The 27,278-nt window shown below is 39.9% G+C and overlaps 1 protein-coding gene across 1 annotated transcript in view; it reads left to right on the top strand.

Moving 5' to 3' along the window:
• Window positions 1-3,779: 3,779 nt before the first annotated feature.
• kcnh6a (potassium voltage-gated channel, subfamily H (eag-related), member 6a) overlaps window positions 3,780-27,278 on the top strand; it is a gene marked incomplete at both ends in the record, with an annotated part of 28,034 nt that continues 4,535 nt past the window's right edge. Inside the window, 10 exons of the mRNA XM_083895860.1 lie at window positions 3,780-3,855; window positions 8,570-8,800; window positions 11,894-12,043; window positions 12,276-12,379; window positions 13,123-13,432; window positions 15,527-15,729; window positions 23,087-23,512; window positions 24,102-24,516; window positions 25,114-25,313; window positions 26,782-27,034. Coding sequence (XP_083751986.1) covers window positions 3,780-3,855; window positions 8,570-8,800; window positions 11,894-12,043; window positions 12,276-12,379; window positions 13,123-13,432; window positions 15,527-15,729; window positions 23,087-23,512; window positions 24,102-24,516; window positions 25,114-25,313; window positions 26,782-27,034 — 2,368 coding nt within the window. The remainder of the gene's footprint in view (window positions 3,856-8,569; window positions 8,801-11,893; window positions 12,044-12,275; window positions 12,380-13,122; window positions 13,433-15,526; window positions 15,730-23,086; window positions 23,513-24,101; window positions 24,517-25,113; window positions 25,314-26,781; window positions 27,035-27,278) is intronic.

Below are 27,278 nucleotides of genomic sequence, written 5' to 3'. Positions count from 1 at the left end.
CAGGATTGGGAAATTTAACTCTTTCACTGTTACTTTAACACAACAATAGTCAACTTTAACACTGTATATAAACAAATTGCAGAGCTTTAAATGTTAATATCCTCTTTTTGTGTTAGTCTACAGGTTTTGATTGGACATTTTGGGAAATTAAGATAGTAGTCATAAACTCAAATGCATCTTTGCCAAAGCAAACTTTGAAAGAAGAAGTAACAACTGAACAGAGTTTTAGTTCACATCTGTGTGTGTATGTGTGTTTTGACTGTGTTGTGACTCAGTGTGTGTGTGTAAAGTACAGTATGTATCTCTTTTGTACGTTTTCTTATCAGAGGAATGGAAGGTCTCAGGTCTGCACTGAAGGTGACTCTGAGCTGAAGGAATTCCAGGCAGATAAAAGATCCCAGTGTGACCGGGGGGTTGTGGGTAATATCGTCTGGCTCTGGAACACTTTTACTGTCCACTCCTGCTCTGCAGGGACAGGAAAGTGTGACAGAGTCGGGCATTTTTAAGTTCATTATCTCCTCACAGCCGGCCCCGTGACAACTGCTGCCATGTAAGCCCCAGAGAACATGGACACACTGGAGCTTGTTAGAGGATGCCCTTTTTTGTCAGAATCACACAAATATGGCGACGTCACAATATCCTTCAATAGACTAACAATGGCAAAATGATATGTTATGTGCTTTAATCAGAGAAAACAGAGTTATTTCACATTCAAAACAAAGTGATACAAGATTAAAAAGAACAGTATGACTAAAAGTCAAATAGAAGAAGAAAACAAAGACAAATTAGTCACCACCAACATAAAATGTACTTCCCTCCTCAAAATGGGATGTTGGGTGCAGTAAATGTATATTATTTACAGAAAGATAATATGTGTAATTTGCTGTTTTGAGGATTGAACACCGTTAGTTCCAATTGAGTATTTCTTTTCTTTGCTGACAAAATTGTGGGGGGGAAAAACCTAATTTCTGTTTTCGAATAGTCTGGTGTATTGAATAAAGAGGCAAGCAGATAATAAAAATAAAAGACCTTATAATAGGAGCATGATGCAGGGGCTTATCAACACTCACCAGATTCAGATTCACCAACATTGCACAACAATCCCCTGACATCTGTGCAGTGCAGTGTATTAATTCTTTAATTACTTTATTAAACGAGGTATAACCTTAATCACGCTGCCGCAGGTTTGTGCACATTCCTGTCACACTTGACTCTCACACCAAAGGGGTCATGGGAAGTCTGGTCGGTTAATTTTAGTCCTCGTGTCATCGAGGCCATTGAGAGAAAACGCAGAACAACAACTTCAGCCTGTGAAGCTACGTTCCCTCTGATCTGACTGCACATCTGTATCACACACACACACACACACACACTACTTTTCTCTGGACTTGTAAGATGTGAAGGTCACCAAGCTCATGAATAGAAATAGAGACCCTCTGGTGTGTGTTTTAATGATTTAAAGAACAATATATCACACGAAGACTCCCCTAAAACTCAAATACAAAGAATGTTAAGGTTGAGGTGTATTAAATCAGAGCAGAACAGATCATCTCATCTCCTCAGCAAACTTTACAACCATGGTTTTCTTCCTCCTTTTCACGATGACCTTTCTGTTTTGACAGCTCACTTTCTCACCCGGTTGTTATTAAGCTGTGATTCACGGAGAATAAACACAGACAACACACACAGCCACGGTGTGTTGTGTTAAAACAGCTTATCGTGTCTATAGATTCATATTATACTCCAGACGTGTGATGGCAGTCACAGCCAGAGATGCTGCTATTTTTAAGCCCCGGGACTTGTGATGTGAGGAGGGTCTGCACTCTGTCAGTGTCAGACAAGTGTCAAGTCATCCAGAGTGCAAAAAAAACACACCTTCAGGAGATGGATTTCAAAATAAAGCATCCTTTAAAAAAATAAATAATACTCCACCTCAGTTACTTTTTTTCAGGATTCTTTTGTCAAATTTTTGAAGACACACCCAACTATGTCTTTTTTCAAATGTTAGACAATTTTGGGCAACATAACGAACTATGATATACCGAAGAATTACTTTTTTGTCACATTTTGGACGACATACTAAAATATGACTTTTTTGTCAATTTTTGGACGACATACTGATGTATGACTTTTTGGTCAAATTTTGGAAGAGATACCGAACTATGACTTTTTTTTCTAATTTTAGACGACATACCGAACCATTATTTTTTGTCAAGTTTTGGACAGCATACCAAAGTATGACTTTTTTGTAAAATTTTGGACGATATACCGAAGAATTTGTTTTTTGTCAAATTTTGGACAATATATCTGTATATATATAAGTATGACTTTTTAATTGCGGAATTTAGTAGCTGGGTCTTTTATTTTCAAAGCTCCCATTTGGAAATAAGCAAAGAAAAATATTTCATCATCACTTGTAACGCTCTAAAAAAGATAGCTTATGTCTAAAATCACACGTTTTCAAATTAAATTCCACTATTTCACACTAACCATGTAGACACACCTCATAAGAATCTTTTTTGCATTTGTGGGAGTGACATATTTTAAACGGAACATCTTTGCATTATTGTGTGATATATTTAATCATTACCCTTCATAATGTGATTAATCAGTTTGGAACGTTCAGTCAGCTCCTGCATTTGTCAGAGTGTTCAACAGTTTAATACATCAAAGCTTTAGCTTGTTTGGGACTTTGTCCAAAAATAATTTTCTAATGTAATAGTTTATTTTTTTGTTAATTATCTTTTTGTGCAACTTTTCTCTCATAAGCATTTTTACATTTGAATCGTCTACGCTTTACTTTCTTTTAATAGTTGTTTTTTCAGTTTCAGAGTACATGTTTTGTTTTATCATATTGAACGCTCCATTTTAGCCAAACATTATGTTGTTATCTTTCTGTTTTATTTATGCTAATTGGCTTTTGTACACATTACATACAAAATAGCATTTCTAAAATTTTAAAATGTTATTTATTTTTTTAATGTATGAAAGGCGCTATACAAATACAAATAAAGCTGCCTTGTAAGTTAAGCACATTCCACAACGTACGTTCTACAAAGCTGCAAAAACCTTTATTTTGAAGGACCAATTAAACCTCACTTCCGGGTTCCTCGTGGCTCATTAACGCGAACTTCCCGCCGCTGACAGCCGCTCTGTGTGTGTGTGTGTGTGTGTGTGTGTGTGTGTGTGTGTGTGTGTGTGTGTGTGTGTGTGTGTGTGTGTGTGTGTGTGTGTGTGTGTGTGTGTGTGTGTGTGTGTGTGTGTGTAGCCTCGGAGGAGCCGGCTGACGGTGGAAGTGGATCCAGAATCACAGTGTGACTCCGGAGCTTCGTCTTCAGCGTCCTCATCAAACTTCAGGGACAATATTGCGTTTATAAAACACACGGAGACGTTCACAGGTTGAATTTTTTCTTCACAACTTCTTCTTTTTTTGACTACAACAGCTTCTCTTCACGACAGAGGAGACACGAGCCGCGCGTCACCGCGTGGTTTTCCTTTTTATTTGCGGCTTTCCCAGTTTTCTGATCTACTTTTTTCTTCACGTTATCGAGCTTGCATCTGCTGTCACCCTGGCAACCAGAGCTCCTCTCCACCATCCTCATCCCTCTGCGTCTGACAGAAGCACAAACACGCTCTTTTTTTTGGTGGAACCTCGTTTTTCTTCCTTCTTCTTCTTGTTAGCCGTCCTTTGAACACTTGTTCTCATCGTTATATGTGTTTTCTTATTGAAAAACAGTTAAGGTTCATGTGTGGGAGAAGTCTTTTGTCTCAGCGTGAAAATGCCTGTGAGACGTGGACATGTCGCGCTCCAGAACACTTACCTGGACACCATCATCAAGAAATTCGACGAGCAAAGTAAGTAAACAAGATTTATATTTATATAAATTATCATTATTATTATTACATTTAAACAAATCCTTTATTTAACGTGGTATATAACTCATTAAGATTAAAAAGTGTCCAGTTTAGGTCTTGAGTTACAGCCACATGCACCTATACTTTATATAGTCATAAGGACTATAATATTTTCTCAGTTAATTAATTAGTAGTTTTGTCCATTAAATGACAGAAAATAATGACAATTGCTAATCAGTTTTTCTCCAATTTCAAATGTTTTATCTGCAAGTGAAATATATATTTTAAACTATAATATCGTTTTTGTTTTTTCAAAGAAACCCAGAAAATATAAACATTTAAGAAGAAAACAAAACACTAAACTTGATGACTAGTTTGTGCAATACTAGTTCATGGATTTATTGTTGCAGCCAAAGATCCTTCATAAAGATGATATTAGATTGTTTTTGTAATGTTTACTATGACATTACATGAAATACTTTGAATTTGAAATATTTCCAGTTGCAGAAATCTCATCACAGGAGGAATAAACTTCCTGATGACTGATATAAATGTATTTCCCTCATGTTAGATGAAATCATTGCCACTTACATTACAATACTGAATCATAATGGACTGGTGTTCCTTTGTTCTGTTTGAGTGTCGTTTCTTTGTTTCAAACACAGTTGAAGCTCTTTCAGCTGGAGCCATTTTAATGTTACAGTGACATTTTAGCTCATTTGTTTCACTGAAGCTGCTGACAAACCTCCTGCTGCTGCTTTCATGTTCATAAATGTCTCTTCTGCTGCTCCTACTGTGTGTGTGTGTGTGTGCTCTTGTATTTGTGGCTCTGTGAGGACCAAAAATCATGTAACTCACACAGAGTGAGGACATTTTGGCAGGTCCTGACGTCTTTAAAGGGCTTTTTGGGGGTTATGACCTTTTTAGTTTTAGGATTCGGGTCAGAATTAGGTTAAGGTTAAAGGTCAGATTTAGGCACTTAGTTGAGATGGTTAAAGGTGCATTATGTAATAAATCTAAAGCAACTGGCCATAAAATCCTCCTAATATGTCACATAGACTCAGGAATAATGTTCATATAACAAACTGAACTCCATAACAACAACAGTACAGCCACAATATTTGCATTAAAAAAAATCTTTTGCAGACTGCAAATCGTGTTTATGTTTTGATGTTTTGGCATGTGCCGCCACCTACCACTGTCTACCAATCATTGCAGTCAGTAGAGTCTCAGATGCTGAGCAACCACGGGTTGCCAGTTACGTCAGAAAACGAAACCTAAAAGACCTCGGTATTTTGAATTTGAATGTAGTAACCGTTTTTGGCCACATTCTTACATATGGCACCTTTAAGGTTAGGTTAAGTGGCTCGAGAATGCTTTATATTTATGAGTGTCCTCACTGTGGCTGAAGCACAAACGTGTGTGTGTGTGTGTGTGTGTGTGTGTGTGTGTGTGTGTGTGTGTGTGTGTGTGTGTGTGTGTGTGTGTGTGTCACCTGATGCCTTACATTATGTTCCATTAGCTCACATGTTCACACACACACACACACACACACATGATTTTCCTGTAGCCTCTAAAGCCTTTACGTCACAGTTTCACACATTATGTTTCTGATAATGTCATTTATATATTAAAGTACACAATATACCATATTAATATATGTATAAAATGCACCATTTCTCCTCCAGTGTCTGTCCCAGAACTTTTCCTGCCTTAAGCACATATACAGTATATGTTTGTATAAGTCTGTTTTAGACTGAGGAGATCAGTGCTGTGAGGCCTCTTTTACAGCATGCCTCTGTTCTATGTCCCTAAATGTGCGTGCGTGTGTGTGTGAGGCCACGTGCACGGCCAGGTGAGTGCACGTGCCACAGCGGTGCTGCTTAGCAACGGTGTGACTGCGTGAGGCTTTTCTAGCTGTGAGCCTCAGATAATGACTTTGGACAGGATGTGCTGCTTTTCCACCAAAAGGAGCTCAGCCGTTTACTTTTAAAGACAAGTCTCCTCTTCCTCCTCCTTCTCCTCCTCCTTCTCCTCCTCCTCCTCCTCCTCCTCTGTGTGGGCAGCAAACAGAGGGGAGCTGTTTAACCCACTTCCACAGCAGAGTGACACAGTCAGGGGGCAACATGTAGTTCTTTTATGGAGCTCATTGAACTCCTCCATTATCAGCTTCGAACCAAACTGTCCTAATTCACTTTAATGGTGGACAGTGTTTCTGGCGTAGCGGCTGCTGCCACGCACATTCCAATCATCAATAACATGAACTACACGACATATGAACTTTAGATGACTGTTGTTTATGAGAGCAGCCCAGGAAACAAACATTATTATTGCACCTAAAACCTGAACCTTTACCACAGTTTCCCACAGGATGAAAGCTTATTTTAGGAGGTTGACCTTCCTACAGGAAAGGTCATCTGGTTGTAAAGGAGGACACAGTGTCCACTAAACACCTCATTTATATAACCTAACATATATATATTTATATACTTTATGACGCTGCAGTTTGCAGGATCGTAGCTTAGTGGTAGAAGGAGCTGTCTTTGTCCTGTGGGTGAATGTGTTTGAAAGATTGATAGAAAAATGTGTGCGAATGGCAAAACTGTAGTGTAAAGTAGATTTGAGAGGTCATTAAGAATAGAAAAGTGCAAAATAAATAAATACAAACCATTTACCATATAATGAATAAAAACTCCATTTGGAATTAATACTTACGTCTATTATTTGTGCATTATGATACATAAAAACAATTAGTTATTTATTTATGTAACAATATTGCATAATGCAAGATACTTTGTTCAGATCTTGGGTAAAGAAGCATAAATGTTTCTAACTCTCGTTAAAGCAGGGTCGATTCCATGCTATTGCCAAGTCATAATGAGTTATTTCTGTATGTTTTTTTCATAACTGGATTCAATTTGTGTCACAAATAAGTTTTTATTGTAAATGATGTATCATTGCATATCAACGCAAACCCTTTTAATTTGAAAATCGTGCATCTTTGACTGAACGGTTGCTTTTTCCCAAAAAGTTTGACCCTGCTTTAAAGCCATCAAAATACTAATTTCTATTCAAGGTGAAGGTTGACTTATAATGACGTCATCTGCTTGAATTGTGTCAGCTACACATTGAAATATGAGTGTGAAGGAAGAAATGTCTGGTATTACCAGTGAGCCAGTGTGTTTTCTTGACTTTTTTTTGTAATTTTATTGTTTGTCACTCATGAACAATCAATACATTTTTGCTGTTTGCCACACACTCTGCCAACAAAGCTTTCTCCATGAAGCTTCAACACATAGTGGAACCAAACAAGGCAGTAACCACCACCTTTTTTGTTATTGTGTTGAAATTGCATCCTCTGAGTGCTTAAAAATGGAACATAATAGCCATCAAATAATTTAGGTTACATACAAAAATGTCAAAGTTTCTCAAAGTCAGGAAAAAAATACAGCAGTTTATAAACATGGATAATTTCAAACCAATCACAACATATGGATAATTCCAGCTTTCTGACAGATGTTTAGCACCTGTAAATTCCCACCACTTGTGTGTGAGCAGGTGTGACGCAGAGAAGCTCTTATATTAAAGAGCCCACCTGCTCCACCGCGGTCGTCTCTCAGGAGAAATCATGACGCTAATAGCATTAGCAGCGCGGAAAAGGTGGACTTCATTACTTCCACTTAAGCTGATTGTCAGAGCATCCTGGAGGAGTCGTTCATCATGAGAGTGACAGAGCTCGTCGGATACAAAGCCAGGAGCAAGAAGATTTGCAGCACGCTGTAACGTCTTTGTGATTGAATCTTAAAACAGAGCGAGTGTTCAGTAATGAATGGCTTTTTTGTGTAATTGATCGCTTTTATGAGGAAGTGTGTTCTCCTGCACAAAGACAGATGATAGAACCATGCAAATGTATAATTTAATCCAGATGTGAAACAGAGAAGCAAAACAGATATAAAACTGTATCTTTCTGAGGTCAAACACTCAGAAAGTCTCACAGTGAACAAACACTTGACAGTTGAGAGGAAAGGCTTTTTTATCTGCTTTAAATGCTTTACATTGAAAAAACAACATCGCTAAAATATGTTGTTTACATTTTCGGAAGGAGCAACTTTTGATGAATTAGTTTATAACGCAGCCCTCCTGTTATCCTTGGGGTCAATTTGACTGCATTCATTGTTCACATCCCGAATCGCATCTTTTTTTTTTTTTTACTTTAATGACTATTTAATGACTGAAATTAAATGTTCTATCTTTCTGTCTCTCCAGGGTTAGAGATTGTATGGTGATTTTCATATTTTTCCCTGTTGTGAAATGGGCACTCTGTATGCTATGGAAGAGGATTAGGGACACATTTAAACAACAACAACAATAATAACGGCCAGTATACTGAGCAAAAAGCCAGACTTTTTAGAAACGAAAGTCTGAATTTTTAGAAACAAAAGTCAGAATTTTGAGAAACAAAAGTTAGAATTTTGTCAGAAAAAAATATTTCATTCTGACTTTTTTTCCCCCTATAAATTCTCCCTTTAATCTCATAATTCTGAGAAAAAGAGTCAGAATTCTTCAGACTTTAATCTCAGAAGTCAGGCTGTGTGGCCTTAATCCTCTTCTGTCGGATGTAAATACCTGATATATATATATTTGATCCCATACATTGACTTCTATTTTCTTTTGTGAAGCTGATATTTGACTCTTAGCTTCTGTTGCTTTGTAGATCGCAAGTTTTTGATCGCAAATGCTCAGATGAAGAACTGTGGCATCATCTACTGCAATGAGGGCTTCTGCCAAATGTTTGGCTTCACCAGGGCGGAGATCATGCAGCAGCCCTGCACCTGCCAGTTCTTGGTGGGTCCCGGCACCATGAAGAGCGCCCTGGCCCAGCTGGCACAGGCTCTGCTCGGCTCTGAGGAGCGCAAGGTGGAGATCCTGTTCTACGCCAAAGAAGGTAAGACACGTGAACGTTGAGACACGATGTAATGTCCACTGTCTTCTGACAAGAGACATGCAGAGATGGAAAGTGATGGATGACATTTACTTTAACTGAGTATGTTTTGGTGAAGGACAAGTGAATGATGAGGACAGGTGGAAGATGAGGACAGGTGAATGATGTGGACAGGTGGAAGATGAGGACAGGTGAATGATGTGGACAGGTGAATGATGTGGACAGGTGAATGATGAGGACAGGTGGAAGATGAGGACAGTTGAATGATGAGGACAGGTGGAAGATGAGGACAGGTGAATGATGTGGAAAGGTGAATGATGAGGACAGGTGAATGATGAGGACAGGTGAATGATGTGGAAAGGTGAATGATGAGGACAGGTGAATGATGAGGACAGGTGGAAGATGAGGACAGGTGAATGGTAAAGACAAGTGAATGAATGATGAGGACAGGTGAACGGTAAAGACACATGAATGAATGATGAGGACAGGTGAACGGTAAAGACAAGTGAATGAATGATGTGGACAGGTGAACGGTAAAGACAAGTTAATGATTAGGATGGGTGAATGATGTGGACAGATGAATAATGATGAAGACAGGTGAGTGATATGGACAGGTGAATAATGATGAGGACAGGTGAATAATGATTAGGACAGGTGAATAATGATGAGGACAGGTGAATAATGATGAGGACAGGTGAATAATGATTAGGACAGGTGAATGATGAAGACATAGACTGTATTCTTCCAGGAGCGACTCCACTGGTTGCCAAAAATAAGTCTGTTTGAATGGAAATCCATGTGACCTGCTGTGTTTTGTTATTGCCATCTCTTCATAATGCTGAGATCAGTCATCATCTGTGGTGAAACCATGGTTTTGTAATCAGGCCTAAAGTCACATGGTGTCTCATTGGCACTGAGGCATCGTCTCGGGTCCAATGAGACCTGGCAACCATGCTCTGCATCATGTTGTCAACCTGTTCTCAACACCTGTTCCTTATGATGCTCAAATGCTTTGCTTCTCCCCTTATGCCATGTTGGTTTATTCCGGTAACCCTTTCCCTCATTGCTTTGTTTAATATTGTCCACTAGAGCTGGGACAATTATGCTTTTCTCACCATTTAATTGAACCCATTGTTTTCCTTCAGATTATTATTTATGCATAAAAACTCTTGAAACTTTGCACCAAACTTTGCACCCAATTTCCCGAAACTTTGTGGGAAAATGTTATACCCAAGACGAACAAAACAGTAAATTAGAGCCATGGCCTCAACTCAACAGAAAGGCAGCCATTTCGAATTTTGGTGTCCATTTGGTGATTTGCAACCTACGTAAATGAGCAAACTCCTCTGAGCACGTTTGTCATAAATAACGTGTCAATACGTACTAGTTATAATTGTCATTTTCTTTTCTGCCTTACACTGAAATTAAATTAACATATTTCTAAAATCAATGCACATTGCGTGACAGTCAGTCAGCCTGACAGTTACTGAAATTGAGCGGGACATAACAGTCTTACATAACATGCAGAATAGAATGTGTGCAAGTGCTTTGTTTTTGCTAATAATACAATAAAAACAAGTAGATTTTTTTTTTTTCTTTTAAACATTGCCTTGTGATTACTGAGCTAGTGTTGAATGAAAAATAATTAAAATGCTGGGCCAAAATTAATAGGGCTTCTTCAAATTCAACTGAAAAATGGATTTCAGATAACACTGACAAACAGAGTCTGCAACACTGCTCCGTGTCAGGATTCCAGGGGGAGAAAATGATTTTTAATCCATCCTCCACATATTTTAATAATTTCAAGCACATATACTGTATATACATATATATATATATATATATACATATATATATATATATATATATATATATATATATATATATACATATATATATATATCACAAAGTATTTAAAGTAAAGTAGAATGAAAAGTGATAGACATGTGAGGTTGGTTGTCTTAAAAGTGAGATATAACACAGCGACAAACGCACTTATCCTTTTGATCTGTGCTTCATATGCTGACATTTAACTGAACGTTCTCTTCTCAAAGCTTCATTTCTTCTCCTCTTACTTTCACTACGTTAATCTGCCGTCTGAGGCAGAAACATCGGCTCAAGATGATCACAACACTCAGCATAAACACTAACACATTTACTCTCCTCATACACACACATATTAATATAATAGTGTGTACTTTGTTCCACTTGGGCATGAGGAGATTCAAACCAGCGAGCTGTTGTCATGGAAATGCGACCAGCACGGCAGTTTAAATCCATAAAACATCTATTTGTTTTGTCTCCTGATTCCCACTGAGCTCTAAATCTGTATCGTCAGAAAAAACAATGTTGACGCAGTGATTCAGAACAAGTTTCCCACTGGCTCATTGTTTATTTATTTATTTATTTATTTATTTATTTATTTTACCACCAGACGGAATTCATGTCAAAGTTTTTGTGTAAAGTATGAAAGGGTGTGTGTGTGTGCGTGCGTGCGTGTGTGTGTGTACCTTTTCTGGCATTGACCTTATCAGGACCAGTAGTCCTCATGGAAGCCAAATCCTGGTCCGACTGAGGCAGAGCACAATTTCTGAATAACTGGTTAAGTTTAGTGTTAAAATTTAAATAGTGTTTCGTGTTAGGCATTAACTGGTTATGGTTAAGGTTGGGGAATGGAAGTCAATTCATTGTCCTAAGAGGAACAGCAAACCTGTGTGTGTGTGTCTGTGTGTGTGCGTGCGTGTGTGTGTTATATGCCCTGTCCCCCATTCCTATTTTTAGACCACACTGATTGCAGTGTGAGGTTAGACCTGACGGAAGTGTTGCTCATTTAGCATTTTCCAGTGTCCTGCCTTTTTATCCTTCAATCCTCTGACTCTCTCCCACTTCCTTTTTTCCTCCTTGTCACAGCGTCCTACTTTATATAACTATAGTCAATGTTATCCACGCATCACTTTTGTTGAAATTATGAGGAAAACGTAGAGGCAGAGGGGGTATAGCTCAGTGGTAGAGCATTTGACTGCAGATCAAGAGGTCCCTGGTTCAAATCCGGGTGCCCCCTGCCTGACTTATTACTGTTCTGTTCTGTGCATACAGGGACCTGCAGACCCTGCCTGGTGGACGTCATCCCTGTGAAAAATGAGGAAGGTCTCGTGATTATGTACATCCTTGACTTCCAGGAGTTGATCGATCCTGCTCTCAAAAAATCCGGCCTCAAGCAAAGAGTCACCCAAGGATGGATCTACTGTAAACTCTTCAACTTATTGCTATAGTGATCATTAATCATGGTTTTAGCTTGCTGCTAGCTTATGAAAAGAACACTCTGTCTGGTGTAGTACCAGAAAAACACAACCAATAACAATAACAACCTCCAACACATTTTCCCTAAAATAAACATAATTGCATATGAGCATGATTTATATTCATTGAAGTAGGAGTTTAATCAACAGCTGAGCTGAACGCAGAGTTTCTCTCTCAGGTCAGAATCGCAGGCTGAAGATGAGGCTGCCAGTGCTGCGGTCCCTGCGACGATCGTCCCTGTCCAAAGACCAGTTTGAAGGCGTTGTGGTGGACTATCTGCAGGTGAGGTGGTGAACGACCACACACTTTTCTGAAATGTCTGCTGTTGATGTGCAATCAACAGTTTCTGATGTAATTACTTCCACTAGGCCAGTAATCGAAACATTAATAATTTATGAAATGGTACAAAACAAGCAAGAAGAGCCAGGTTCATGACCCGGTCAGAACAATGGTCTTTCTACAGGGAGTACATGCAAACGCCATGCAGAAAGACCCACATCTGCATGTTGTTGGACTGTGGTAGGATATTTGGGGGGTTGGATGGATGGTACGAAACATATTTAGAGATCAGAATTTTAAAAGAAAACCACTCTCGTCCTCTTTTTCCTATGTTTAGGTTTGCACGCATGTGTACATGTTTGTGCCCAAACAGAGGTAGTTAACATCACATTCTGCAACATCTAGTGTCAAGAAGAGCCTTTTTTTTTACCCCTCTCCACCCAAACATAATTTATCTGGAGCCGCAAAACCTGTTTGACTCATGAAATGAAGATAACACCATGTAAAATGTTTAATCTATAAATATAATATTTAAGAATGTATAAAATAAACATTTGATTTTGATATATATTTGATAGATATTTTTTGGCAGGAATTAGATATTCCTTCCCTTTGCAGGCCAACATTAAAATGTTACTTGTTTTATAATGCTTTGTCATATTCTGGGTACATTATGTTTTGTGTGTCAATTTTCCAGTATGTTGGGCTTGTGTATCTTAAGCCAACCATATACATCTGTTGTGCAGCCAAACAGCGAGGAGGTTCCCCTGAAAGAGTTTCGGATTCCGTCCAAGGAGAGCTGCATGCAGTCTGAGACGGAGGCTTTGATAGAACAGGATCTGGATCCTCCTTCTCCTGCAGCTCAGTCGTCCACTAAACGCTGCTCGCTGCTCACAGACCGGCTCGACCCCGCGATGGCCTTCCCCCAGGGTACTCTGCCTCGCAGCTGTTCCCGTGACAGCTACTGCAGCCTCCGTCGAGCCTCGTCATTGGACGACATTGACGGCATGAGGGCAGAATGGAACAGTCGCCCAGGAGACGCCCGCACCAACAGCAGTGAGTGTCTGCAGGAAGCTGCTAGATTGTTACAAAGCATATTTTTCTTATTATTTATCATGTCAAAGAAATTTGCTGTGTTCTTACATTATATTTTCTAACCCTTTCTAACCCAATCCCATTTGACACAGGTCAAAAGACAGGTCACCAGTCCATCACACGGCCTTATTTGTCTCTTAAATCTTGTAAATAGGCCTTATACAGAATATTTCACATTTTAAACTGTTTAGAATACACAAGTGGCAACATTTGTTTGACGCATCTTGATTTAAGGGAGGGCATTTCCATGTATACAGTCAACTGTATCCACACTAAACCTCTGGATATTTTGTTTTTTATCTCTGTTGCATGTTTTCACATAACTATATTTTCTCCATTAGGATACCTTAGATAGTTTCATCATAATAATACAAGGGAAAATTGGGGTAAAATATTATTGCCATTTCTTATTGAGGTGAACTAATATTACCTATTCAGTTGAAGCATCAGTATTTTTGTTATGGTTTCCTGTAGGTTCTTTTTATATGAGTTTAATGAACACCTTCTGCCTAATTATTTAATATTTATGACAAAATGTGTTGTGAAATATCAATCAAAGGTTTTGCAAACAACAAAAACAAAAATTAAATGCACCCACCACCACAGTTCACAGTAAAATGTGATGTGAGACACGGGAACAGAAAGCCACACATCATAGATTTCACGTCTTTTCTCTGATTGTCATTGACACACAGAGCATCGCTCTGATCACGTGCAGCCTCCTCATGGTTGTTCCAGCAGAGAGACACTAATCGATCCCTCTCTATGCATGTGTGTGTGTGTACTTCTATTTATATCTGTGAGATCCAAAAAACGTAAAAAACCTATCTTTGTGGGGACATTTTGTCTTGGTCCCACAACTCTAAAGGGCTTTTTTCAAGGTAAAGACCTGGTTTTAGGGTAAGCGTTAGAATTGGGTTTAGGTTAAGGTTAGGGTAAGGGGCTAGGTAATGCATTCTGTCTATGATGTGTACTCGCTAAGATATAAAAACAAGTGTGTGTATGTGCATGTGTGAAGGTGGGAACTGCACATCACTGCACATCTGTCCCCTTCATTTCCCGGGGGAAATATTTCTGAGGAAACTATATTTTTTCACATCAATGGTACAGAATTCTAGTCATACTCTCAGATTCTCTTTCATCGTCACCATATTTGTACATATTTGTGCATCCATCTGTGTCTTTGAGGCTGAGGGGAAACGCAGTCTGTGCTGATCTCCGTGATGAGGGCAACAAATGGCGAAGACACAATAACGTTTATTTAAAAGAGATTCTTTACAATTATTTGTATTTGTGTCACATGTCGAAAGGTTTAGTGGCAGAAATTGAAAGCTGCAGTGTGTAATTTTTGTTGTTATTTTTCTATTTGAATGCTGCGTCCTTGATCTTCACCTTCTGTCACGCAATACTATGAGACCTGACCGAGGGATCGTTTGTATACAGCATCAGTGCAGGAGTGGGCAGGGCAAGAAGAATTATTCCCGGGTACTAGCTATCTCGTGTTAACATTTTGTGTTGTCCTTGATGGGTCTCTCTTGAAAATGAGACCACGCGTCTCAATGGGATAACCTGTATTTACGTCTTGGCGTAAAAAAAAAAAAAAAATCACTTCCTGTGTGCAGTGTGGGAATATCACCAGACGACACACAGAAATACAGAGAGTCAAAAACCTAATCAGCATTGTGGGAATTAATGTGACAACAGTTTGAATGTACTAATACAGTACTAAAATCATCAAAACAAGGAGACTGTCTGAACTTGAAAGAATACTTTTATTGCTGTGGTGTTTCATTCCTAAACCTCCATTGGGCAGTATTATACGTATATATTATACATTTCTTTATGTGTACTTTAGTCAAGGGCCTTTCTTTTGACTGTTTTGAAGTAAAAACTTTGTCATTGTCATTTCTGGTATGCGTAGGCTGAGTAAAAACAGTCCTTCATTTGATGTTCTCTGCAGTCTCACGAGATGTCACTACCTTGTGCACACATGTCCTGGTGTAATTTTGCATGTGTTACGATCTCATTCAGTGATCTTTCTGTTCTGTGCTGCAGCTCTGAAGCCCAGCGGGCTGAACTCCACGTCAGACTCTGATTTGATCCGACACAGGACCGTTGGCCGCATCCCTCAGGTTACCCTGACCTTCGGCTCAGATCGGATGAGACCTCCGTCTCCCACTGAGATCGAAATCATCGCACCCAGCAAGATAAAAGATCGCACTCAGAACGTCACAGAGAAGGTCACGCATGTCACACAGGTAAGACAAGTCCTTACTCATATACGAGAAAAAAGGGAGATTATTAATCTCTTTTTTCCTTCAAGAAAAATGTAATTATTCTGTGAGTTAATGGAGGCCTGCAGTGAAAAAGAACAAATTTACTTTTGCTTGATTAAATGTTAATAATTTATGTTTCTGCAACTATGAGAAGTATAGTCATTTGAAACCATACTTATTTTCCTGAAATTGTTCTTATTCTAAGAGAACTATTCTTGTGCATCTGGTATCAATGTTGATTGCTCTTTGTTATCTGTGGCACATTTCTGTATAAACCATCATCACCTTCATATTCAGAGGTTATGGCATGGAAGCATGAAGCTCGTCGTCTGTAAGCTTTCATATCATGTTCCCACCGCTGTCGTCCACTTTGATATGTTCAGGCTGTTGGCTGTTATTTGCAGTTGTCAGTGTCACACCCCATCATTGTCTCTTTACACAGATGGTTCAGGCAAAGATGTCTATAAATGGAATTTGCTTCTGTCTCGGTGACGATGCTGCCGGAGGGTGAGAGTGTGAAAGATCGGTCTCACCTGAGGTGCGACATCTATGGCACCGGCAACAGAACACACTCATCAGCCACCTGTCATCGCACTCTGCGCACACTTTAACTCACACTTAACAGTCGAAAAAGAGCTACAGTGGAAAAATACCAGGAGTACAACTTATCAACAGTAAATGGACTTTTAAGAAATTCTCTACTGTGAATGTCACACATCATGTTCACACAGCCTCAGCAGGAACAGTCGATCAAACGAACCTTCTGATCACAACTGCTGCTTCTCCTGAGCTTGAGCTGAGTTTTTATTTGTGATCTATATACATATATATATATTTATATTTATATTTTACATTGTGTTATGCATACCCCCTGCAACCCTCTGGTGGAGGATAAAGCAGTAGATAATGGTTAGATGGATGGATTGTGTTATGCAGGTTTTTAAGATGAAAAGTTAAATGAAAAGAGTGTGTTGTATTTAGCAACACCTGACATGCTGCAGCTGAATGTCCCTCACCACATCCTTCCATTCTAGCCTTCAATTATTTCTAAAACTCAATTATTGGTGATTAGTTTGTCCATGGGCGACTGTGAAAACATAGTGGTCCAAAATGGCGACCTCCATATAGAGGACCCACTCTTGAAGGTGAATTCAAAGTCACTTAGTCTTTTCTCTTGACCACTTCTACATACTTGAATGCATTAAGTTCACTATGTGATTGGCTGATTAGATATTTGAGTAAACCTAATGGTTTTCCTATGACTATAGCACCGCCTCAATGTGGGCCGGGTCGTCATAGCAAAAAAAAGCACCAGGTACCAGGTTCTATCCCTAATGGAAAAGGCTTGAGTTGAGCCGAGCTGTGGTAGAACTGTAGTGGAAAAGCGGCATAAGAAAGTGGCCTGGAAGTTTGTGTTTGCATGCTAGTAGCGCAGCACTGTTGCCTTATGTGACTGGTTGCTGTTGCCTTGGTGAGATCTCAGTTCTTCACACCAGCAGGGTGAGCGGCATCGACAGCCGGCTGTGAGTCAGTGCACAATGTGGAAACAGTGTGACATCTGTGGCCGTGGAGAAAGTGACAGAACAGATCACTCCACCGTTATCTTGGCTCTCTAATGGCATCATTCACAAACAGCAATAAAAAGCGAGCGTTTACTCCATGTTACCATTGCAGTGAAGTGTTTCCCTGCCACTTAGCACTGGGAATGTATGAGTTTGCTGGAAGGGAAAGTGGAGTTCATCCAGCTGTCTGTTTGCTGTAATGTTGACAAAATCGTCCTCAGGTCTTTGACACTCTCGATACTGTTCACAAAACTCCAATGCGTTTGAGTCTTTGCAATGAGTCTTTGCAGTATACACATATTTAAAATCCATGAATTACCTTTATTTCATAGTCAATTTCTATTGGTTCCAGAGGTGTATGTTTAAAAGTTCCGTCCTCGAGTCAGGAAAAGCTAGAAAGAGCAGACACCAGGCACCATGGATGATAAATCACACTAGTGTTCATTCACATGTACCATGCTTTATTGTTGATACTCTGAAATTGGAACACATTTTACAAAATTGGCATCATGTGCTATTGAATAAGACCTATAGCCATAGATTGAAACAATTAAATGTTAACTGACTCCCATAGACTACCATTCAAAGTCATCCTAACTACTACTTCCTGTGCCTCACTTTTGAACCAAAAGACTGCGCCAGTTTTAATTCACACTCTATGGAAATAAACAAACAGTATAGTTGGTAACTGGTAACAGAGCAGGGGAAGCTTCTCTGTTAGTGCATGAGTGCGAGGGTACATATGTAGATCGAGATTGCATTGTTGCGTGTGGGGGAAGTCACCAACGCTGACTGATGAGCTTAACTAATGAAAGGGAGAGAAAAGCAGGCGGCAGCTGCAAAGGTATTGAATGGCACTCATTGGCTTGACGCTGCCTGTGACCTTGGCCACTGGGGCTAATGGAAGTGGAGGGCAGCGGGCATGCTCTCTGTGCATCATCTATCAACTATCTATATCTCTAAACGGCACCTCCACCCAACCGGCCGTCTTCCGGTTTTGTTTTTCTGTTGTGTTAAAACAGTAGGAACTGGCTCAGTGTTGTAGTTGTTGTCGTAACTGTAGGTCATAGATGAACTGGATGTCTGGCTCTACAGGTCAGGTTTAAGGTCACAATAATAAACACTGCTGTAGTGTGGGAGCATGTGATCAATTACTACAGCAAGAGCAAATTTCCTAAAGATGTTCTTACTTTGACTTGTAAAAATATTAAAGCATAAGTCCGCTTATGTCCGGTTATGTAGTAAAATTCTTCGTAATCCCCGCCTTTATAATTGGATTTCGATTGGCACCTTACAAAAAGGGAAATGAAGGTTGTCATTGATCTTTTCTCTTATTGATTTGTCTGCGTAACATGAAGCACACAGTGTGGTCGACTAGACTGTAGCTTATAAAACACAGAGAATTGTACATGAGCGTGCTGTAACATCGTAGTGCGTGTGTTAGGCAGTTGTGTGTTTATGTGGAGCCCCCCCTCTTTGAACAAGTGTACTGCAGGAGAATGTAGAGGAATGGGAGGAAATTCAGCCAACCGTAGCTGACATTGTTACCCAGTCCATTGCAGCGCAAACATACAGTGACGATCATTCACTTGTGGTCTATTTAGAGTGTCCAACATGCTGCATTGTCCAATCGTGTCCAATGAACCGCTGCATGTTTTTGGACTGCGTACCCGGTGAAAGTGCAAACAGTGCTAGCCACGACACCATGTGGGCCGACTGAACAACACGTCGCTTCAAAACCAGCAGTACGTGGATGTAAAATATACTTAAAACAACATTTAAAGGCGCCATATGTAAGAATGTGGCCAAAATCGGTTACCACACTCAAACTCAACATAACGAGGTCTTTTAGCTTTAATTTTCTCTGCCATTGTAGCTCTGACGTAACTGGCAAGCTGAGACTCTACTGACTGCAATGATTGGTAGACGGCGGTAGGTGGCGCCACATGCCAAAACATGATTTCAAAACATAAACATGATTTACAGTCTGCAAAAGATTTTTTTAATGCGAATATTTTGTCTGTACTGTTGTTGTTGGTGAGTTCAGTTTGTTATATGAACATTATTCCTGAGTCTCTGTGGCATATTAGGAGGATTTTACGTCCAGTTGCTTTAGATTTATTACATAATGTACCTTTAATTACCTAATCAACACAAATATTTGAATATTAATATCCATCCATCTTCCACTGCTTTATTCTCCACGAGGGCCACTCTCACACATGGTCAATTTAGAGTGGCCAATTTACCCAATGTTACCCATGTTTTTGGACTGTGGGAGGAAACCTGAGAACCTGGAGAAAACGTGCGCTCACACGAGGAGAGCATAAAAACTTTGAAAAGACTTCAGAGAGTTCACAATGACAGCGTAAGACAGGGGATTACATATTTAACAACCTGATGAGGTTGTTAAATGCGAAAAACATGCAGAAAGCCCTTGTTTCATGCGGGTAGCAAACCTGCAAGAGTGCTAATCACTACACCAACCATGTGGCCCTTGAATATTAATATAATTTAGCTAACAAATGACAACCTAAAGCTGAGGACACACTACACAATTTTTTTCTGCCCAATTTTCTGCACCAGTCAGCACCAGTTGGGGACAGTCAACCTCAGTCCCAGTCAATCAAACATGTTTGAATTGTTTGGTAGTGTGTACTGTTACAGACACAACTGCAAACATGTGTTGCCAAGAGTAGGTGGGGACACAGGATTTAGTGTCAGAAGATGACAGGAAGTGGTGGGAATATCAAAACAACGATGCCAACTGTTGACCCTGTCGCTCGTAGACACGGTCGCTCTCATGGGAGTTACATGCGTTCAGTTGGTTTGACAAATGATGTAGTCTGTGAAATGTGTGATTCCCAGTCTTACGCTGTCGCTTAGTGTGAACTCCAAGTCTTTTCAGAGTGTGTGAGTTGTGTAGAGTGTCCCCAGCTTTCAGTCCCCAGCCTTAGTCGCAGCATGTTTTGTTGTAGGACCTCCTTTGGCTTTCAGCAGTGGTTGTTTGCTGTATGCCGTCATTCATGCAGCCACTGGGTCATTTTTTCGTATGTGTGATGGACAGAGGAGACCCTTCAGAGAGGGCCGGGCTACAGTGAGGGAGGTTGAGCGAGGGAGCAGAAGGGAGGGTGATACAGAGGGATGGACAGTGGTTGCCTTTGCCCTCTCTCCTAATCTTATAGTCTTCTCCATTCATTTACCCCGCGGTGCATCTCAGCATGAGCCTCAAGCAGAAACTTCAGCCTGTGAGTTGTCTTCCAGCCTTTATGGGTTTCTAAAAAAATGACCTGTTAACTCTTTATTTCCCTCCACGTCCCCTCTTTGCTGACCACTGTCATTTCCTTTTCCTCTTCACCCCTCTGTCTCCACCTTCTCCATCACCCATCCTGCTTATTTCCTCTTACTTCACACGTGAGCAGCATCAGCTTTACTGTCCATTGTGGAGACATTAGCAGAGTTTGTGCCCATGTCATTGTGTTTAAGTTGCTCTTGTTTAAGGATGTTGATGTTGTAAGGACTAAATCATTGTTCTGTTAATGTTGGTGGACTAAGGATAAGGGTGCACAACATGAGAAGTTAGAATTTATGTGAATGGAAGTCCTTTATAATGGAATATATGATGTTAAAACACATAAGACAACTAACTAAAAACACAGGATGTGAACATTTTTCTTTGCATGATGACTTTTGCAAATGTAGTATTTTATTTTATTTAATTTTAATATCCAAATGACTTATAAATTATAACGTTAGAGTAGCAACAGAGCGAGTTCTTTTTTATCTGGTCGTCGTTATGAAACAGAGCTGTGGACCACATCAATACCATAGAATTTCTTGGATGAGTGAACCTTGCTCGTGTGTTTACATTCTCATTACTGTGTTGTCTTTTCGCATCTGTTCAGCCGCTGTGGTCATGACTAGTACATGACAGAGAGCGACCGCTTTGCAGAGTTCACTTCATCATAATTAAGTTGATGGAGAAGGTGGAGACATAGCATGTTCTCAAGGAAAACCTTGGTTATTCTTACCCCCAGGTTTTATGGCTTACTTACTGCCCTCCTCCCCATATAAGGTCACGTAAAAACTAATAGCTTTTCTAATACTTGTGGAGCAATTCACTTTGACTATTTCTGGACTCTGTTTTCATTCTAGCTGGGAAAGTGGAAAGAAACTGGAACTTTTTTTTCAGACTTGTGGTTCCAACTATCACAACAGAAAAATACAGTCTGTTCCATTGAAATGTTTTCATGCCAACACTGGAAAATAAACAAAAACACATGAGGTCACGACCTTGTTAGAATTAACTAAAACCACTCCTCTGCATGGCGTGTAATCAATGACGCCACTTATTTTGGTCCATAATTGACCAGAACAGTGGCAGGAGTGTGTTCATGTGGTTGATGTAAAACAGCAGTCAGATGGTGAGGCTGAGGCAGGTGAGGCTGCAGTTAAGGCTAAATAACAGTAGTGGAGTGACTGTGGAGAGAATATAAGGACATTTTTAAAGGAGGTAGTGATGCAGGAGGAGAGAGAGCAGAGGTTTTGGAGGAGCCTCTCGTCCTGCTGCTGTGCTCCACACCAGGATGAGAACCTGGACACGGAGTCTCTTGTTGTCATACCGGTCAGTGGGATCTTAACACTCAGCTTTTATCAGTCATATGTTTGTGTTTTGTGTTGGTCTGGAAGTGCTCGCTGTCTCATATTGATAAAGAGAACATTGTTGGCTGTCTTTAGTATGTGCAGCAGACACAAATTTATTTATACGCTATTTTTTCCTCCACAAATTAAATGTTGGACCTGTTTTTTTTTTATTTCCTCACAACATTTGTACACAACAGCAGTTGTTTGAGAGTGTGATGTCTCACTTCTCAAACAGAGCATGAACAAAAATAACACTTTCTCACATTTTAGTGCCTAGTTTGGTTAAACCCAGGAATGTTCAAATATACAGCTTTATTCAGGATTATAATCTGATATCTTTGACTGAAATTGTGATTGCGGTATGATTTGCAATATCAGAGGGAATGGTCATTTTTACAAAGTTCAAATTTAAGATGACTGTGCGTGTGCGTGCTATCTGTGCAAAACAAAGCTATTTTATTCTGTCTGTAGAATATGATATGTAGATCAGGACAATAATAATATTAAACAATGTAATAATAGCAAAGGGTATTTTGATATGCATTTAATGATATTGTGCATCTTGCTATTTGAAAATGGCAGTAAGCCATGTTTTATTATTATTATTATTATTATTATTATTATTATTTTATTAAAAATGTCTATTCATTGTTTAGCCCTAGTCTAATCAAATACATTAACATTTCCTGCAGCCTGAGGCCAGTTTATCCGGGATTTTTAACAACTGTGTTGAGTTGTTATTATCATATTAACAGTGTTAATGTATCTCTGTTAATTTCCCATAAAACATGAGCAGAGCTGGTCATAAAAAAAACACGTCAGGTCTGTTTTAATGTGCGATGGTGGGAAAAGTCATAGTAACCCACTACTGTTGTTTCAGAGATGAGAAAATAAGACCTTGGATTTTCTTTGTATTTCTACAAAGTCATGGATATTTGATACAGTTGAAGGTTACTGATCTGCAGGTCAATAAGTTTTTTATTATTATTTTGGCTACTGTCGGCAGCTTTCTCTTCAACATTCAAGTGTGACGATTTCCTCTGAGCCACTTTTTATACTTTTATAATTTATGGTTCCCACTGTGCCTTCTTCATTATTAATAACATCTTCTCTGTCACTCACTATGTCCTCAGGTGTTATCCCTCGGTGCTGACGTGCTGCCAGAGTACAAGCTCCAGGCCCCACGTATCCATAAATGGACCATCCTTCACTACAGTCCGTTCAAAGCAGTATGGGACTGGGTCATCCTGCTCCTGGTCATCTACACTGCCATCTTCACACCTTACTCAGCCGCCTTTCTTCTCAACGAGGTGGAGGAGCAGCGGAGAAGAACCTGTGGCTACACCTGCAACCCGCTCAACGTGGTGGACCTGGTGGTCGACGTCATGTTCATCGTGGACATCCTCATCAATTTCCGGACGACGTACGTCAACCACAACGACGAGGTGGTCAGCCACCCGGGACGCATCGCACAGCACTACTTCAAGGGCTGGTTCCTCATCGACATTGTTGCCGCCATTCCTTTTGATCTGCTCATATTCCGGTCCGGGTCTGAAGAGGTGAGGAAGTCTGTGAGGTTAAAGCTTCAGTGCACAACTAATTTTGCCTCACTGAGTTATTACCAAAACACTGCCAACATCTCTACATGAGCATTAACCCCCCCCCCCAAGAATGTGCACTATAGAGTGCCTTATATCCTTTTTTCTTCCAGCACAACCTACAGACAATCTGTTGAAAAATATATTATTTTCACCAACTATATAAACACACCTGAGCAAAAATGACCAAGTTTTTGAAATTTGGAAATACATCACAATTCAAATCAAACAGTCTATTCTGTGATGTTTGCACAATTATTGCTACTCCTGTTTTTTATATATATATATACAGTATATATATGCAATTTAAAATTAATCATAACTTTGACTCAACTTTGCGTTTGCCTACATCTGTCTCAACGTAAACCAAATCACTTCCTGTGTGCAGCACTGCGTGACAAGAGACCTAAACATTGTTATACTGAGGAACAGAGACAGTGTTGTGTGAAACTGATATAATTAATCAGGATTGTGTGAACGGTTTTAGTGTGCCAGACATTTGTTCATGTGTAAAAGTTGCACACGACAGTTTTCTCTCTCTCTCCACCAGCCCCAGACAACGACACTGATTGGTTTACTGAAGACAGCCAGACTGCTGAGGTTGGTGCGAGTGGCCAGGAAGTTGGACCGTTACTCTGAATATGGAGCTGCTGTCCTTTTACTTCTCATGTGCACCTTTGCCCTCATCGCTCACTGGCTGGCCTGCATCTGGTATGCCATCGGCAACGTGGAGCGCACCGGATCGCACGTCAGCGGCATGAAGATTGGCTGGCTGGACAATCTGGCTGACCAGATCGGTAAACACTACAATGACAGCGACGCGGCCTCGGGTCCCTCCACTAAGGACAAGTATGTCACAGCTCTGTACTTCACCTTCAGCAGTCTGACCAGTGTGGGCTTTGGGAATGTGTCGCCCAACACCAACCCAGAGAAGATCTTCTCCATCTGTGTCATGCTCATTGGCTGTGAGTAGAGTACGAGTGAGTCTGAAAATCGAATTGTTAAAGAGTGAGAATTAATATAATACCTTAAATGTTAAAGCAGGTTCATTTGATTATGTGTTTGTATAATGAAGTTTAAGGAAATCTAAGGACAGAACAGATAATAACCATTACTTGTTGTGATGATGATCAAGACTTCATTCAGACATTTTGTCAAAAGGGTGTGAACCATAATTAATATACACTACACTAAAGCAATACATTTAAGATTTTGATTCAAAAATACTATTAAACTGTTGATTTATCAAAAAGAATTTAAAGCAGGTATGTTTAATAGACTTTATTACAAACTTGTCCTTTAGTGATGATGATGATAACAACCATCAGTCAGCTCTTAGAAATCTGACTTAACAGCTTTTCAATTAGTCATCATTTCCTCTATATAGATATATATATACATATATATATGTATGTTTTTTTTAAATGTTTTTATTTAAATCAACAAGAAACATGGTTCAAGAAAGGAAAAAAAATGAATAAAAATTCCCAGAGTCAAACCAGGTTTGTTAAGATCGAAATAATGAATACCGTTTTTTTCCCCCCCCTCTGTGTCCTCTTCAGCTTTGATGTATGCCAGTATCTTCGGTAACGTGTCGGCCATCATTCAGAGACTTTACTCGGGCACCGCTCGCTACCACACCCAGATGCTGCGAGTCAAAGAGTTTATACGTTTCCACCAGATTCCAGGAGGACTGAGACAGAGGCTGGAGGAGTATTTCCAACATGCCTGGTCCTACACCAACGGCATCGACATGAACGCGGTGAGTCACGACAGAAATCTACCTCACAGGAGGAAAGAGCTCTGTATTATGATTGTAGGTAATGAAACTGATGAAGGGTGTTTGACACAGTGGGTTGTAGCTCAGTGGTGGAGCATTTAACTGCAGATCAAGAGGTATTGAATCTTTCCGGGGTATATCAGAGATTAAAGCTGCACCACATACATTTTTTCTTTTCGTAACGTTAGTATTCTACCACTTTGTGCACTGTGTCCTTCATCTGAAACCAGCTCTCTCCAGTAATATGATCAGAGCAGCAGCACAGAGACTAGAACCATGAATCCCCTCAAACTGCTGAAGGACCACGTTTTTTGAGCAGTAGAATTAACTTCAGAAAAGAATCTTAATCCAACCTTTGTGCAGCCATCTCACTTTACTAACATAATGTTGCTTTTGCTTCCACATGTTGGCATAAAGAGCTCTGTGGTGTGTGTCGAATGGAACTGTTGTTTTGAGAAAGTTCATGGGGGTATAGCTCAGTGGTAGAGCATTTGACTGCAGATCAAGAGGTCCCCAGTTCAAATCTGGGTGCCCCCTTTTTCATACTTCACTGTCAAGCATTGTTGAACTTAACCAGAGATAGCAACAGTATTTAAATATTCAAATCAAGTGAAATAACCACTATGTTGATAACATTTTACTTAAGTACAAGTGAAAGTGCTGGTCTAAAAAATTGCTCAAGTTAAAGTAAAAAAAATAACTTTATTTTTAACCTGGGACCTTAATTAGTGCAAATGCACCTGTCCTCATCATTCACTGCCAAAGTTTCCAGTGCCTGATTTATTTGTTTATTTTGTTCAGTAACAGCTTTATTTACTCAGTAACATATGTCACTCCCAGCAAAGTACAGTACTTCCAAAAAACATACTTAGATAAAAGTAAAATGACAAATTTAGTAATGAACATAATGGAGTTCCAGGCTACAGTGTGTGCGTTTTGTTGTTGTTAAGGTCATGTGATCTGTTATTTGTCTCAGCTGTGAGCTCTTCTCCAGTTGAGTTGAGCGAACATGAGGAAGCCATGTGTGAAACACGTTGCTGACTCATTAATAAATCCTAAATAAAGTCATGCCAGGGTGAGGTGGCTCTTCACCTCATGTTGCTGCCAGCCAACGGTGAAATTTTAACCGTTGGCTTCTTCAGCATTGTTTGGACTCATTTGGCAATGATTTGAACATGAAAGACATTTGTGTATATTTAGAAGTAACACCAGTTTTAAGTGATCACATGCTTCTCCAAACCAAGAGAGCAGCGTTAGCACCTGCCAATCCTGTGTGAAAATAGACAATCATAATGGCTGTCGTCTGTGCCCCGCTTCATTCAGTCAGTCTGACAAATCACTCTTTTAGATCACTTTATTTTCAAGCTCCCGGTACTGTATTATAGATGCACAATCAAAGAAACAGCAGCATGGAAGTTTATTTGAGCTCATGCCCTTTGTGGCCTTGCAGGTTCTGAAGGGATTTCCTGAGTGTCTGCAGGCCGACATCTGCCTCCACTTGAACCGCAGCTTGTTTCAGAGCTGCAAAGCCTTTCGAGGTGCCAACAAAGGCTGTCTGCGTGCTTTGGCCGTGCGATTCAAGACCACCCATGCTCCACCCGGTGATACTCTGGTCCACAGTGGGGACATTCTCACTGCAGTCTACTTCATTTCCAGAGGCTCCATAGAGATCCTGAGGGACGATGTGGTGGTGGCCATACTGGGTGAGTTACGAGCCACGAGGGAGGCAATTATCGCTTTGTGTTTTCTTCCACTGTGGATACAAATGAGGTATTGTATGTACAATATTTACAATAGCAACCTCTAGCATTTAAAGGGGTTTTATTTTGATAAACAACCTGGTCCTTGTGTCAGCAACAGGTGATGATGTGAGGAGTAACAGTAATTGCAAATAACAATGTGTGTGAGAGAGAGAGAGCATTAGCTCAGCTTGGCTGCAGCGTTCTG

This window comes from Microchirus variegatus (genome assembly GCF_963457635.1).
Source record: "Microchirus variegatus genome assembly, chromosome: 10".
NCBI lineage: Eukaryota > Metazoa > Chordata > Actinopteri > Pleuronectiformes > Soleidae > Microchirus > Microchirus variegatus.
This window is presented reverse-complemented; position numbering and strand designations above follow the sequence as displayed.